General features: G+C 47.7%; 2 protein-coding genes across 3 annotated transcripts in view; both read right to left on the bottom strand.

Moving 5' to 3' along the window:
* The window catches only part of SCARA5 (scavenger receptor class A member 5), a 130,078-nt gene extending 128,832 nt beyond the window's left edge, over nt 1-1,246 (bottom strand). For both annotated transcript variants that reach the window (XR_010339615.1, XM_012435243.2), the window contains exon 1: nt 828-1,246. The gene's annotated coding sequence lies outside the window, so the exon portion shown is untranslated. The remainder of the gene's footprint in view (nt 1-827) is intronic.
* Nucleotides 1,247-5,710: 4,464 nt separating this feature from the next.
* Nucleotides 5,711-14,030, bottom strand: part of NUGGC (nuclear GTPase, germinal center associated) — a 99,937-nt gene continuing 91,617 nt past the window's right edge. The window contains exon 20 of the mRNA XM_021665160.2: nt 5,711-6,413. Within this exon, the coding sequence (XP_021520835.2) occupies nt 6,337-6,413 (77 nt within the window). The 3' untranslated portion in view covers nt 5,711-6,336. The remainder of the gene's footprint in view (nt 6,414-14,030) is intronic.

Raw genomic sequence — 14,030 nt, forward strand, 5'->3', positions numbered from 1 at the left:
CTTTAGAAATAACCTCTCCTGGCATATAACCACTTTGGCACATGCCCATGCACACACATGCACACACCCACACATGCACACATACACACATGCACACATGCACACCCACCCACATACTCACACATGCACACCCACACATGCACAGGCACATGCACACACCCACACATGACACGTACACACATGCACACGCACATGCGCGCACACACATACCTACACATGCACACACATGCACAGGCACATGCACACATGCACGCACCCACCGGTGCACATGTACACACATGCACATGCACATGCACACACATCCACACACCCACACATGCACACACACATGCACAGGCACATGCACACACATGCGCACACCCTCACGTGCAGGCACACACATGCACAAACCCACACGTGCACACACACATGCACAGGCACATGCACACACCCACACATGCACACATATGCACAGGCACACACATGCACACACCCACGCACACACACGAACCCATGGAGGGGAGCCATCACCTGAGCTATCTGCACCCTGAGTAGGCTCTTGGGCTGTGACATGAGTCAGGCTGGGTTGTCACCAAGGCAATAGCTTCCCTCTGGCACCGCAAGTGCAGGCTCACACTCTCCAGTCCAAGCAGCTGGACAAGGGCCCAGTGGATATCTGTGGGCCCAGCCAGCGGGGATCTTCCCACCTGGAGCAGGCACCTCCAAGCTCTGAGTCCTGAAGTTTCCCAAACTCTGTACTCCGCTCCATTTAGCTCATTCCACTCTCCTCCAGCTGCCTTTGAGACAGCATACCCAGGAGAGGGGACAAAGTTAGTACCAAGACTCACCTGAGTGCCCCTGGCTGAGGCTGTGGAGCCTTGTCCCCTCAGATCCCGGCATTCGCCATGGTGGCCGGAGAGCTGGCTGCCACCACGTTGAGACCCAGGCCGCCCCTCCGACCGCGTCCCCACAGCCAGCCAAATCCAGATGGAGTCATAGAAAGGGGCTGCAGGGGTGCCCAGGGACGAGTCTCAGAGCAGGACTACAGGGGCCACTTCTGCAGGAGGATCAGGTCAAGATGCAACCTGTGGCGGAGTGGGGGTCTGCGCCTGGGGGACCCCGAATGGGGGGGTCTGCTCCTGGAAGTCCCTGTCCTTGGTGCCTGGCCCTGGGCAGCGATCAGAAGATGTTCTGGGGAGGCAGCGGCAAGCTCCTCCAGGTACTGCCTGAGATGCGAATTGCAGCTGCTCTCACCGCCAGTCTGTATAAAATAAAGTTCTTGGAGCAGTTGCGGAGGCTTCCGCAGTGGGGTCTGGAATACGGCCCCCCTCCTGTGGCCAATAGTGGCATTACAGCCCCATGTGGGAACGCCCGCCCGCCCCAGAGCAGAGCGGTCAGCCTTGGCCTTCGGACTCCACGGCCTGTTCTAAAGGCCCTGCTCAAAATACTTTTTGGAAACCTTCTGGGGGAGTGGCGGCTAGACCTGGCTATGAGCCACACAACAATACCAGTCTTGCACATTTATTTATAGGACAGAATTGGCATGGCTCAATTCATTCACCAAACGTGGCACAGAGTTCTTTACATATTTTCCCGGAGTCACAGTCATCCCCAAAGGACACGGATTGGCCACATCGGGGGTAGTCGGCAAAATGCCAGGGGGTTCCACGGAACTCAGCAGCAAAACCAGCGTTTCTGACTCATTAACACTGTACGGGGACTGCAGGATGCAGCATGAAGGCTAGCTGGCTCCCCATAGGGGGACTGCAATTCAGTATGGGACGGGGACCCAGGCACCGATAACCCTAAACCTAAGCATGATTGTTTACGTTTGAAGGAGATCTAGGCCAGGTGCAGTGACTCACACCTGTGATCCCAGCACTGTAGGAGGCTGAGGTGGAAGGATCACTTGAGCCTACCCACAAGTTCAAGACCAGCCTGGGCAACATAGTGAGACCCCCTACCATCTATAAAAAAAATAAAAAATAAAGAAAAAGGAGATCTAACCAGATGTGAAGGGAGCTGCTAAATTCAGATTGAGGTGGTAGTATCAGGGGCATCAGAGAAATCCCCATAATCGTCCAGGCCAGGGTGGCCTCCGGAGGACAGTGCTCAGAAGGTAACATTCATGAATGCATTCCTGCTTGCTGGTGAAAAGTTCAGCCTCAAGACTCCAGGGTCAGGCTCTGTACATGTGAAGTGTTGCTGAGACTCAGCTGTCCCACTGCAGCTGCCCGCCCACAGCTGAGTCAGAAGCGCCTTCCTCGTTCTCAGTGACTTCCCGCCTGACTGCCTGGGAAGCAGCCCCAACATCCAGCTCCATTTTACAGAAAGAACAAACTAGAATTGTATCATTATCATAATGACACTGGGACAGAAGGAGGAGGAGGAGAAGGAGAAGAAAACACTTTATAGCATATACCACGTGTTTCTTATATATTAGCTCATTGAACCTATTCAACAACCCAGTCAGGCAGGTACTGCTATTATGCTCATTTACAGAGACAGAGAGGAAGTGACTGTCAGAGCTAGGCTTCAACCCTAGGCAATGTGACTCTAGGGTCTATGCCCTTAACCCCTTCCCTGTACCACTGTGTCTCACGGGAAACAAACATTTTTTCCCCCATCAACTCCCCTCCCCTGTCGTTTCTGTCTCTTCGAATTTGACTACCCCAGGGACCTTGCTATTCTAACATTCTTAGGAATATAATCTTTAAAACAGCCAGAAATGTACTCAAAATGTGATGTCCAACCAGCCTGGGTAACATTACAAAACCCTGGCCCTACCAAAAAATACAAACAATAGCTGGGCATGGTGACACACAGCTGTAGTCCCAGGTACTTGCGAGGCTGAGACGGGAGGATCAATTGAGCCCAGAAGTTTGAGGTTGCTTCAGACTGGGTGACAGAACAAGACCCTATCTTAAAAAAAAAAAAAAAAAAAAAAGTGATGTCCAAAGATCTTTCCTACAGAGATGTGCATATTAGCAAGAAATGTGGTAGTTAGTGCTATGGTCTGAATGTGTCACAGAAAATTCACGCATTGGCAACTTAATCTCCATTGCAACAGTGTTGGGAGGTGGGCCCTTTGGGGGATATTTGCGTCATGAATGCATTCGGGATGGCGTAAAAAGGGCTGGGAATGCAGGCATGAGCCACTGTGCCTGGCCTATGGGTAGCATTTTAAAAATAGGATCGTTAGGCTCAGCAGCATGAAGAAGGTGACATTTGAGAAAAGATGGAAAGGAAGCAAAGAAGTTAGTTGTGCAAACATCTGGGGGAACCACTCCAGGCAGATGAAACAGCCAACTCGAAGTCATAGGGTAGGACCTGCTGGTGCAACGGGCCCAGGGTTCAAATCAACAATCAGACCTAATTAAATAACTAAAGGTGCTCAACTTCATGAATCATCAGGAAAATGCAAATTAAAACCACAGTATGGCGCCTCTACAACACACCAGAGGAGGGAAAATGAAACAAACATCGCTGACACTGACGAGGACAAGAGTAACTGTGGTTTCATCCCCTGCTGGATGTCAGCTGATACAACCACCATGGGAAACTCTTCGGTAATGTCCACCAAAGCAGAACACAGGGCCACTCTAGGCCCCAGCGATGCCATGCCCAGGTACATGCCCAAGAGAATGGCATCCCTATGTTCCCCAGAAGACACGCACACGATATTCACAGCAGCACCATTCATTCATTCATTCATTCATTCATTCATTGAGACAAGAGTCTCACTCTGCCATCCAGGCTGGAGTGCAGTAGCGTGATCTCAGCTCACTGTAACCTCCGCCTCCCGGGCTTAAGCAATTCTCCTGCCTCAGCCCCCCGAGTAGCTGGGATTACAGGGGTGTGCCACCACGCTAGGCTAATAATTTTTATATTTTTAGTAGAGATGGGGATTTCACCATGTTGGCCAGGCTGGTCTCAAACTCAAATGACCCACCTGCCTCAGCCTCCCAAAGTGCTGGAATCACAGACATGAGCCACCATGCCAGCTCTAACTGTTTTTAAATACACAGTTCAGTAGTGTTAAATACATTTGCATTGGTGTTCAACCAATCTCCGGAACTCTTTTCATCTTGCAAACCTGCAACTCTGCTCCAGCCCCAGGAACGCTCATTCTCCTTTCTGTCTTTTTGAATTCGACTACTCCAGGGACCTTGCTATTTCTTTATCTGTGGACTACTCTACAAAAATATACTCTTTAAAATGTTTACTTTCAGCAGATTCTTTTTGGTTAGTTTTTACCTCAGTTTACATGAAACATAAATGTTTTTCAAAAGCAATTTTTGTCCATTGTTTACAAAACAGTGTTTATCTTTTATTGTTGTTCAGCTTTGTAGAAATATCTTAGTGAAAAGTATGTAATCAGCTGGGCACGGTGGCTCACGCCTGTAATCCCAGCACTTTGGGAGGCCAAAGCAGGTGGATCACTTGAGGCCAGGAGTTGGAGACCAGCCGTGGCCAACATGGTGAAACCCTGACTCTATCAAAAATACAAAAATTAGCTGGGCATGGTGGCTCACGCCTGTAATCCCAGCTACTGGGGAGGCTGAGGCAGGAGAATCACTTGAACCCAGGAAGCGGAGGTTGCAGTGAGCTGAGATTACACTTCCGCACTCCAGCCTGGGCAATAGAGTGAGATTCTGTTTCAAAAAAAAAAAAAAAATAGTATGTACTCTTTCAAAACTCAGAATTTGTATTTATCATTTTTAAAAAGTAACATTTAATTGTACAATACACATGATCTTGTTTAGAAAAGTTCATTTTGGTAAAAATGATGGTACACATGAAATAAGAATTTAGTGTTTGTAAAATTGTATTCAATCAATGACATACATGTTTTCTGATCTGTCATCTTATTGTTTATCTCAAAGCATCCATCTGGTCTAAACTGAAATCCATCAACCGCCCTGAGCCACGAGGTCCCTACCCCAAGCCAGCAGTAGCTAAATCTCAGGAAGGAGACACAGAGCTGAGAATGGTGGCCTCCAAGTCAGAAAGCAGCCCAGCTTTTAACATTTTTATTTGGATTTCCTCCTCTATAATTTTCTGTATTCCCCCTCAAAATTATGAGTACTTTATTAATTAGAAAAAAATAGTCATTAGAGAAATGCAAATCAAAACCACATTGAGATACCATCTCACGCCAGTTAGAATAGCGATCATTAAAAAATCTGGAGACGACAGATGCTGGAGAGGATGTGGAGAATTAGGAACACTTTTACACTGTTGGTGGGAGTATAAACTAGTTCAACCATTGTGGAAAACTGTGTGGCGATTCCTCAAGGACCTAGAAATAGAAATTTCATTTGACCCAGCAATCTCATTACTGGGTATATATCCAAAAGGATTATAAATCGTTCTATCATAAAGACACATGTGAACGTATGTTCATTGCGGAGGTGTCTACGATAGCAAAGACCTGGAACCAACCCAAATGCCCATTGATGATTGACTGGACGAAGAAAATGTGACACATATACACCATGGAATACTATGCAGCCATAAAAATCAACGAGTTCCTGTCCTTTGTAGAGACATGGATGAATCTAGAAACCATCATTCTTAGCAAACTGACACAAGAACAGAAAACCAAACACTGCATGTTTTCACTCATAGGCGGGTGATAAACAATTAGAACACTTGGGCACAGGGAAGAGAGCAACATTCACTGGGCTGGGTGGCAGGGTGGAGGGGAGGGGAGGGGAGGGACAGCGGGACGGGTGGCGGGGAGGATGGGAAGGGTTAATGCCGGGAGAAATGCCTGATGTAGGTGAGGGGGGAGGGGTGGATGGAGACAGCAAACCACCATGGCATGTACGTACCTATGCAGCAATCCTGCAGGATGCAGGACGTGCACACGTACCCCAGAGCCCAAATACAATAAAATAAAGGAAAGTAAAAACACAGTAACCTCATGAAAAGATAATTCAGAGATTATTTATCCTCAGCACACTAATTTATATGCTTAGCTAGGAAAGCAGGCAAGTTAGCAACAGACGCCACTGTCACAAAAAGCTGCATTAGGGGTAAATCCCTAGACTCATAGCGTCAAGTCTTGGACTTAAATCTGACCATTCCTAGATGCACGTCATTGGGCAAATCACTAAACTTCTTGGTCTTCATGTCGTCATGGGACATCACGATAATAACTCCATATCACAGAACAGAGAGTGGGATAAGACAGTGGCTGAAAGGCCACTGAGAACCCTCAGGAGATGTCCCTAGGAGTCTCTTCAGAAAGGATTCTCTGATGAAAGCCAAAAGCATGCCTTTACTGCAGGACTTATCAGAGCCTTTAAGGTGCTCTTGAGCCGGGTAATCCTCCAAGAGGCGGGTGCAGTGTCAAGGTTTCTCCATTTCCACTTGAGCACAGACAATAAGTCTAGTGTTCCACAGCCGGCACGGAGGGAAATTCTGGGCTAAAATTGGGAGTAGAGATTACTTTCTTAATTATTGAAAATAATTTTAGAGAAATGTTAAGGCTTACTGCTCCAAGTGCCACACAGTGAAAGGCGCCTCCACTATTGAAGTGTGAGGAGGAGCCATCGGTCCTGAGAGGACAGGAAGACCGCACTGAGGAAGGGGCCGTGTCCCATTTGCCACCGTCTCCCATCCTGCAGCTCAGCCCTATAGATGCGAGTGGTCTGAGCGCCTTCCTTCAGGCCAGGGGCTGCCCCTGCCCACTTGCCCTTCCATCCTGTCCCTGCCACCATGACACCCACGCCCACCTACTGAGCCCCTGCTACTGCGTGCCCTTCACCACCACCTCCCAGGCCTCCCAGCACAACTCACGCTTCAAGGCCAGTTCAGACTCTGCCTCTCCTCTGGAGCCTCCTCTGCCAACTGGGCCTCAGTTTCCTTAGATAATTCCAGGGCTAGGGGCTGACCACCTGCTCAAGGGTCTGAGCAACAGGCCTCCAGTTGCTCTGAGCTCATTGAGGGCTGGGTCCATGTGTTCTACCTTGTGTGTCCTTCAGCATCTAGCCCAGTGACAGGCCCAGAGCCGATCATGAGCCCACCCCAACCAGTTGGTGTGGAGGTGGAAGCAACTCCGTCCTGGATGCTGACCTGCCATGTTGACTTCTGATCTACCCCAGTTCCAGGAAAGCCTCTAGGATTTCTACTTTCACATACTTACCGTGAATCCTGTCCTTCGGTCAAAACAACCTTGACATAAATCCTGCCCTTAGCAAATCCACGTTATACCCCTTCCCTATGGCATAGAAGCCCTGGGCCAGGACGTGTTGGTGTGGGGCTCCACCATCTCATCCTGTGGCCACCTAGGACGTGGCAGTAGGCTTGCATAGACCTGCTCACCACAGAATGTGTGGTGACATGGTTGGTAGACCTCAGGGAAGCTTTGTGGAGCAAAGACTGGATTCTGAGCCATGAAGCCTGGTCTCGACTCCCATCTCCACCATCCTCAGCCCTGTGAGGTGGGCAAGTCACAGAATCTCTCTGAACCTAAGTTTTCCCATCTGTAACATTGGGTTACTATTTCCCAGCCTTACCATGCATCTCAAAGGTAGTTATAAGGGAAAGGCACTTTAAAAACGCTGCATCACTTCTCCAATGTCAGCCTTGCTGTTATTTTTCCGAGTTGGGAGCCCCTGACAAATGGAGTATTAATCATGATGATGGGGCTCTCTCTCCAGAGTCCAGCTGCTGACAGCTGGCGCTGAGTCCAAGACAGCGGGAGCAAGGTTCTCTGCCTCGTGGAGTTCCCTGCACCGTCATGGAATCCACCCAACCATCTGCTTTGTCTCGACGTGCTTGGCTCATTTTAATTCTTTTCCCAGAGTTGTGGGGATGATGGATTCCATGAGACAGGCCAGGTTTTCTGACACTGGTCCAGGGTTGTAGACAGAAAAGTCAATGAGCTTCCTCCGGGTCATGTTCACAGCCCAGAGACCTAAAAGCCAGCCTTACCTGGGGCTGCTTATTTTGTCAGACTCAATGACCCAGGATGCCCTTTAAGTGATCTCTCTTGGAGCTGAGATGATGTAAAATTTGAGAATCAGATGATGATATAATTTTAATAGGGGTAATTTGTAATTGGTAGCCAAACATGTTTATTCAAGTGAATCATAAGAAACTTCTCAAAACAGGGTAAGATTTTGGGCCAAAACTTGTAAGAAGGAATTTAGTGGCATAAGGGCAAAACAGACACCCATGTTGGGAAAATGTACCTCCCACATACAGGATAGGGAACACCAGGCTTCTCCGGGCACACGGGAAAAGAATCTCACATTGGAGATGGCTTTGAAGTTGATGGATGTCAGCAACAGTAGCGGAAAACAGCTACCAGTTGAGTAACCTTTATCGGAAATGCTTGGGACCAGAAGTGTTTTGGATTTCGGAGTGTTTGTTTGTCTGTTTTTCTGAGACAGGGTTTCACTCTATTGCCCAGGCTAGAGTACAGAGGCTTGATCACAGTTCCCTGAAGACTTGACCTCCCAGGCTCAAGTGATCCACTCACCTCGCCCAGACTACAGGCATGCAACACCAAGCCCGGCCAATTATTTTATCTTTTGTAGAGACAGGGTGTTGCTATGATGCTCAGGCTGGTCTCAGACTCCTGGACTCAAACAGTCCTCCCACCTCTGCCTCCCAAAGTGCTGGGATTGCAGGCTTGAACCACCATGCCTGGCCTGGATTTCAGATTTTTTCAGATTCCAGCTAGCATCCCTAATTTGAAATTCTAAATCTTACTTGCTGCAATAAGCATTTCTTTTCAGTGTCATGTTGACACTCAAAAAGTTTCCAATTTTGGAGCATTTCAGATTTTGGATTTTCAGATTCAGATACTCGACTTGCATTTCAAAACTTAAGCTGCGTTTGTAGAAGCAGGATGAGCAGAAAAACTGAGCTCACAGTTGGGGTAGTATGTTCAGTTCCAGGCACTTCTGAAAGATTTAGTCAAAACTTAGAAGGACCCCACCAGGGTGACTAGGGTGGTGAAGGGTCCAGAGACTAACAGCAGAGTACAGTGCTTAACCCAGAGAAGAAACCACACAAGGGGGCGTGACTGTGTTTTCGGATCCGTGAAGGGCTGTGATGCAGAGATGTCAGTTTTCTCTGAACCATCCTAGAGGGAGAGGCGGATGCCACCAAACACCACTGAGCTGTCTGGACCGCAGAACCCCAGCTGATGCCTGGAAATTCCCCACTGATAGCACTGCTTAATCAGAGCTTAGGTAATCTGGACTGCCTGGAAGTCTTACGTAGGAGTTTTCCACACTGGGTGGCTGCCTGCACCCAGTAACCTCTGATACCTCTTCCAGGTCAAAGAAGGCCTTTAGAAAAAAACTTTTTCCACCTTGATAAAAAGTAGCTTGCAATGGACTTTGTGTTGAGTTTGCTTTGGTTGGGGAACAGAAAGAACTTCCATGCATGCTTTTAATAGGAAGAACTAAAACCAGGAAATATTATATTCAATAAGCATAATAAGTAACACTAATAAATATATTTCCACTGCATACTATGCCAGAGAGAAAATGAGAAAAAAATAAAGACGAAGAGAAGGAATGATAGAGATAAAAGAGAGAAAAATAAGGCAAATAAATGGAAAAAGGAAGAGGGAGAGAGAGGAAAGAGGAAATGGAAGAAAAGAATAAGGAATCAAAATATAAAGTGATATAATTTATTTCTTTCCTTCTCTTCCTTCCTGAAACATAACATATATCATGGCTAGTGCAAAGTGATGTTTAATTTAGATATTATATTTATCAAAGATATGCATGTATTTTATCTTTGTTTAATTTAGATATTATATTTATCAAAGATATGCATGTATTTTTAATAATTTAAAAAATAACCATAGCTGGGTGGGGTGGCTTGTGCCTGTACTCCCAGCTACTAGGAAGGCTGGGGCAGGAGGATCACTTGAGCCCAGGAGTTCGAGGCTGTAATGAGCTATGACTGCACCACTGCACTCCACCAAGACCCCATCTCTAATCATTATCATTATCTCATCATTGTCATCATCATCATATACTTCTATAAGGCTTATCACGAAAGCAACACCTCCCCGACCTCTCAAACCCATATCCTGTTTCCCATGGGCACCAATTTCCAACCCTTCAAGTCTTCCTTTTATATCTTGTTCAGCACTTCTCCTTCCTGCTGCCTTGTGAAGAAGCTGTCTTGCTTCCTCTTCACCGTCTGCCATAATTGTAAGTTTCCTGAGGCCTCCTCAGCCATTCTGAGCTGTGAGTCAATTAAACCTCTTTCCTTTATAAATTATCCAGTCTCAGGCAGTTCTTTACAGCAGTATGAAAACACACTAATACAGCTTCCATTCATGTCTCCAGCCTGTTGAGATCTTTTGCATTCTGATTGTGCTTTCGTAGTATTAGCTAATCCCAGCTTTGTGTCATTTATAACTCTGATCAGCTTGCCATCTGCTACAACCAAGCCATTGGCAATACTCTGTAACAGGACTGAAGATCTGGGCAACCTCACCAGCCCCCTCTCCCCAGCTGGACACTGATTCCCTGGGCACTGTGCACAGCTCTCATAATTCCACTTGTAGCTACTTGGCATTCAGCCTATATTTCTTCATCATGACCACAGGAATGGCATGAATCTTTTTGCTTCTCTGTATGCATGGAAATTGTTTAAAAATATAATATATTAATATAAAAAGTAAGCTATGGTAAAGCCAATAGATCAGGAGACAACTTCCATTGAAAAGGTAGTTTGGGCTGGGCACAGTGGCTCATGTTTGTAATCCCAGCACTTTGGGAGGCTGAGGTGGGTGGATCACGAGGTTAGGAGTTCATGACCAGCTTGGCCAACCTAGTGAAATCTGGTGTCTACTAAATATACAAAAAATTAGCCAGGCATGGTGGCAGACATCTATAACCCAGCTACTCGGGAGGCTGATGCAGGAGAATTGTTTGAACCAAGGAGGTGGAGGTTGCAGTGAGCTGAGATTGCACCATTGCACTCTTTTTTGAGATTCTGTCTCAAAAAAAAAAAAAAGAAACAAACAAACAAACAAAAAGGTAGTTTGTTACTCACAGTTCCCTAGAGAAGGAAGCATGTCCTATTACAGGAAACCACATGGGAAGCCCCAGGTGTGATGAGGAAGCAGAAGGGGGTGGGGGGGCTACAGGCAAGACCAGAAAGAATGGGTGAGGCAAGGTGAGCAGCTTTGGAGTTGGCTGGTATTAAATGAAGTTTAGCCTAACGCTGCCTCCTTTTATATTTTAAGTTCAGCCTAAAGGTTTCTCTGTACCAAGCAAACTATAACCTAAATGGAGATGTAAAGAGACTGTAACCTACTCTTGTGCCAATCACTGAGTTTTGGCCAATCAAAGAGAGCCAACTGCTCGAATTGTGTAAAATAAGGCAAACACCGAGCTGTAACCAATCCGGCTGTTTCTGAACCTCACTCCCATTTTCTGTACGTTACTGTCATTTTTCTGTCCATAAATCTTCTTCCACTATGTGGTTATGCTGGGGTCTCTTTGAGTGGACTCTGGCTGGAGAGGTTAATTTGCATTTGAAAAGCACACCCTTTTTTTTTTTTTTGGCTTGAGAGAAAGTTACTTACTATCACTAGGAATTGGTTAGCCCTATCAGGGGCAGTCCTTCCAGGGTTAGCAAGGCCCTAGATGTCAAGGCATCAGAACACATAAGATCATAAGATAAAATACATGGTTAATGCACAAATACGGCTTACTTATCCTTCAGCTAATGGTGATTCAGGGAGAGACTACGAGACTCTTAGAGAGTCCAAGCAGGTCTGATCTCTCTCTCACCCAAAAGAAGAAGAGAAGAAAATGTGAGAATAATCTGGCCATGGCCAGGCATGGCAACTCACATCTCTAACTCCAGAACATTGGGAGGCTGAAGTGAAAGGATTGTTTGGATCCAAGAGTTGGAGATCAGCCTGAGCAACATAGACAAAATATAAACATAAATTAGCTAGGCATGGTGGCACACACCTGTGGTTTCAGCTACTGGAGAGGCTGAGGTGGGAGGATCATTTGAGCCCAGGAGGTTGAAGCTGCAATGAGGCATCATGATTGCACCACTATGCTCCAGCCTGGGTAACAGAGTGAGACCCTGTCTCAAAAAAAAAAGGAAAGAAAAAAAAGTGTGGCTACTATTTCCACAGGCCACTCCTATAAGCCCTCTCTGCTCGTGAGCACTGGAGGTTCCACTGGGGAGGCAGCAGCGGTTCAGCACAGAGGGATGGTCAGCACTAAAGCATTCCATCCCTCCGTCCCTCGGTATGTTCCTTGGGAAGCGTGTGCATGTGTGTATATATACTTTTCAGGGTAGATCTGTTCCTAGAGCAATAGCTTCCCTAGTCTCTTAATTCCTATTGCAACTTCTTATGCATGAAAACCTCAAATCAAAGTTCAAGACTGAGCTGGAATGAAGTCCTGCTGGAATTAAGTGTCTGTTTTCTACAAACCACTGAGATAAGCTAAAAAGGGCCGCTGGCAAGGGTAAGTGGCCATCCTGTGCTGTGGGTCATATTTCCCTCTCTCTGGATGAGTGCGTTTGGCCGCCTCCTCAGCAGTCACTGGCTCTCTGCCACACACATGCCAACACGTGCCTGACAGAGCAGACTGTGTGCACCGGGACTTTAGCACATGTCGGGAGCAGGCTCGTGAATCTCAATGTCTCTGCCTAGAAACTGCCAGTTCCTTGAATGAGTACAGGGCAGCTGCCAGGGAACCAGCAACCAAATCTCAGCTGGAGGCAGGGGCTGAGTCCCGAAAACTGCACCTAAGCAACAATGGCCCTTCCACCCTGGTGTCCTCATGTCCTCATGTGACACCAATGCAGCCAGCAGGTGCCATGAGCATGGGAGCACTGCTGAATCTCCAGCCAGTCCCCTTCCTTGGGTGGCCATCCGCTGCCACAGCAGATGGAAAGAGAAAGCCCCACCAGGCTCCTCTCCCTCCATAGCCCTCCACACGTGCTGCGATCCCAGCATGCGCATTCTGGATCAGTAAGAGCCAGAAAGAGGAACTCTCTGGTCCCTTCCAACTCTTATGTGTCCCTGCCCACAGGTTGATGGATGGACCCCTCCTTTGGAAACCATCCTCCCTGGAAGCAAGGCCTGCTTTCCTGTTTTCTTCTCTGAGGGGGCCTGTCCCCACCACATCTCCTAAAATTGGACGTGCACAGAGTCTGTTCCAGGGCACAGTTGATCTGCAGGCTGGCAGCAGAATCTCAGGAGACCGCAGGCCTGCTGCTGAGGGTTGAACCCAAGCATCCAGGTGCCAACATGCCAAGCCCACACCCTTGGCCTCCCTGAGCCCTGCAGGCTTCCCAGGACCCTTTGGAGCTAATGTTGCAGCATTCAGACCACCACACCCAAGCCTCTGGTCTCATGTTACTAAAATAGCTTGGCACACATGCAAAGACTGCATGGGGGCTCCCACGCTTCCCCTTCCAGGCACCAGGCCTTCTTTATGCCTCACGCTTCCTGATGAGGCAGAGAAAGCACTTCTCAGGGAGTCGGGGATCCATCAGTAGCAGGATGTTAAAGGAATATTGAATCCTTCAAGTACACAGCAGTTTTCCTAAGAGTTGTCAATGTATTCTACATGGAAAGGAGCTTTTGCAGGGAGTCAAGAGCTAAAGGAAGGAACAGAGCTAAGAAGGTTTGCCTGGTAACCCAGGGACGCACCATCGCACAAATCCAGGGGCGCCACTCACGCTGTATTCACTGGAAACTGCTCCCACTGCAGCTGCGCAGTTTTCTACCCGCTCTTTCCTTCCCATTTCTTCCTCCAGTCCCATGGTCATTTGGGACACAGCGCCCTACACTTTTGGCAAAGTTCAAGTTAGTCTCTTAGAATGTGAGAGCCAGAGGGACCATTGTGTAGATGGCATCCATTCCTCCACTTTGGAGATAGGGAGGCTGTGGCCTCAACTCGTCCGGGCATTCTCGGTGGAGGCAGGGCCTGGATCCGGCGCTCCTGACTTCCTGTCCCGCAGCACTACCCACCTGGGAGCCTGCTGGAAACGCAGATTCTCCAGCTCCAGCCCCAGACCTGCTGAACCAG

This window comes from Aotus nancymaae, unplaced genomic scaffold (assembly GCF_030222135.1).
Source record: "Aotus nancymaae isolate 86718 unplaced genomic scaffold, 86718_ANA_hifiasm-v0.15.2.pri h1tg000079l, whole genome shotgun sequence".
NCBI lineage: Eukaryota > Metazoa > Chordata > Mammalia > Primates > Aotidae > Aotus > Aotus nancymaae.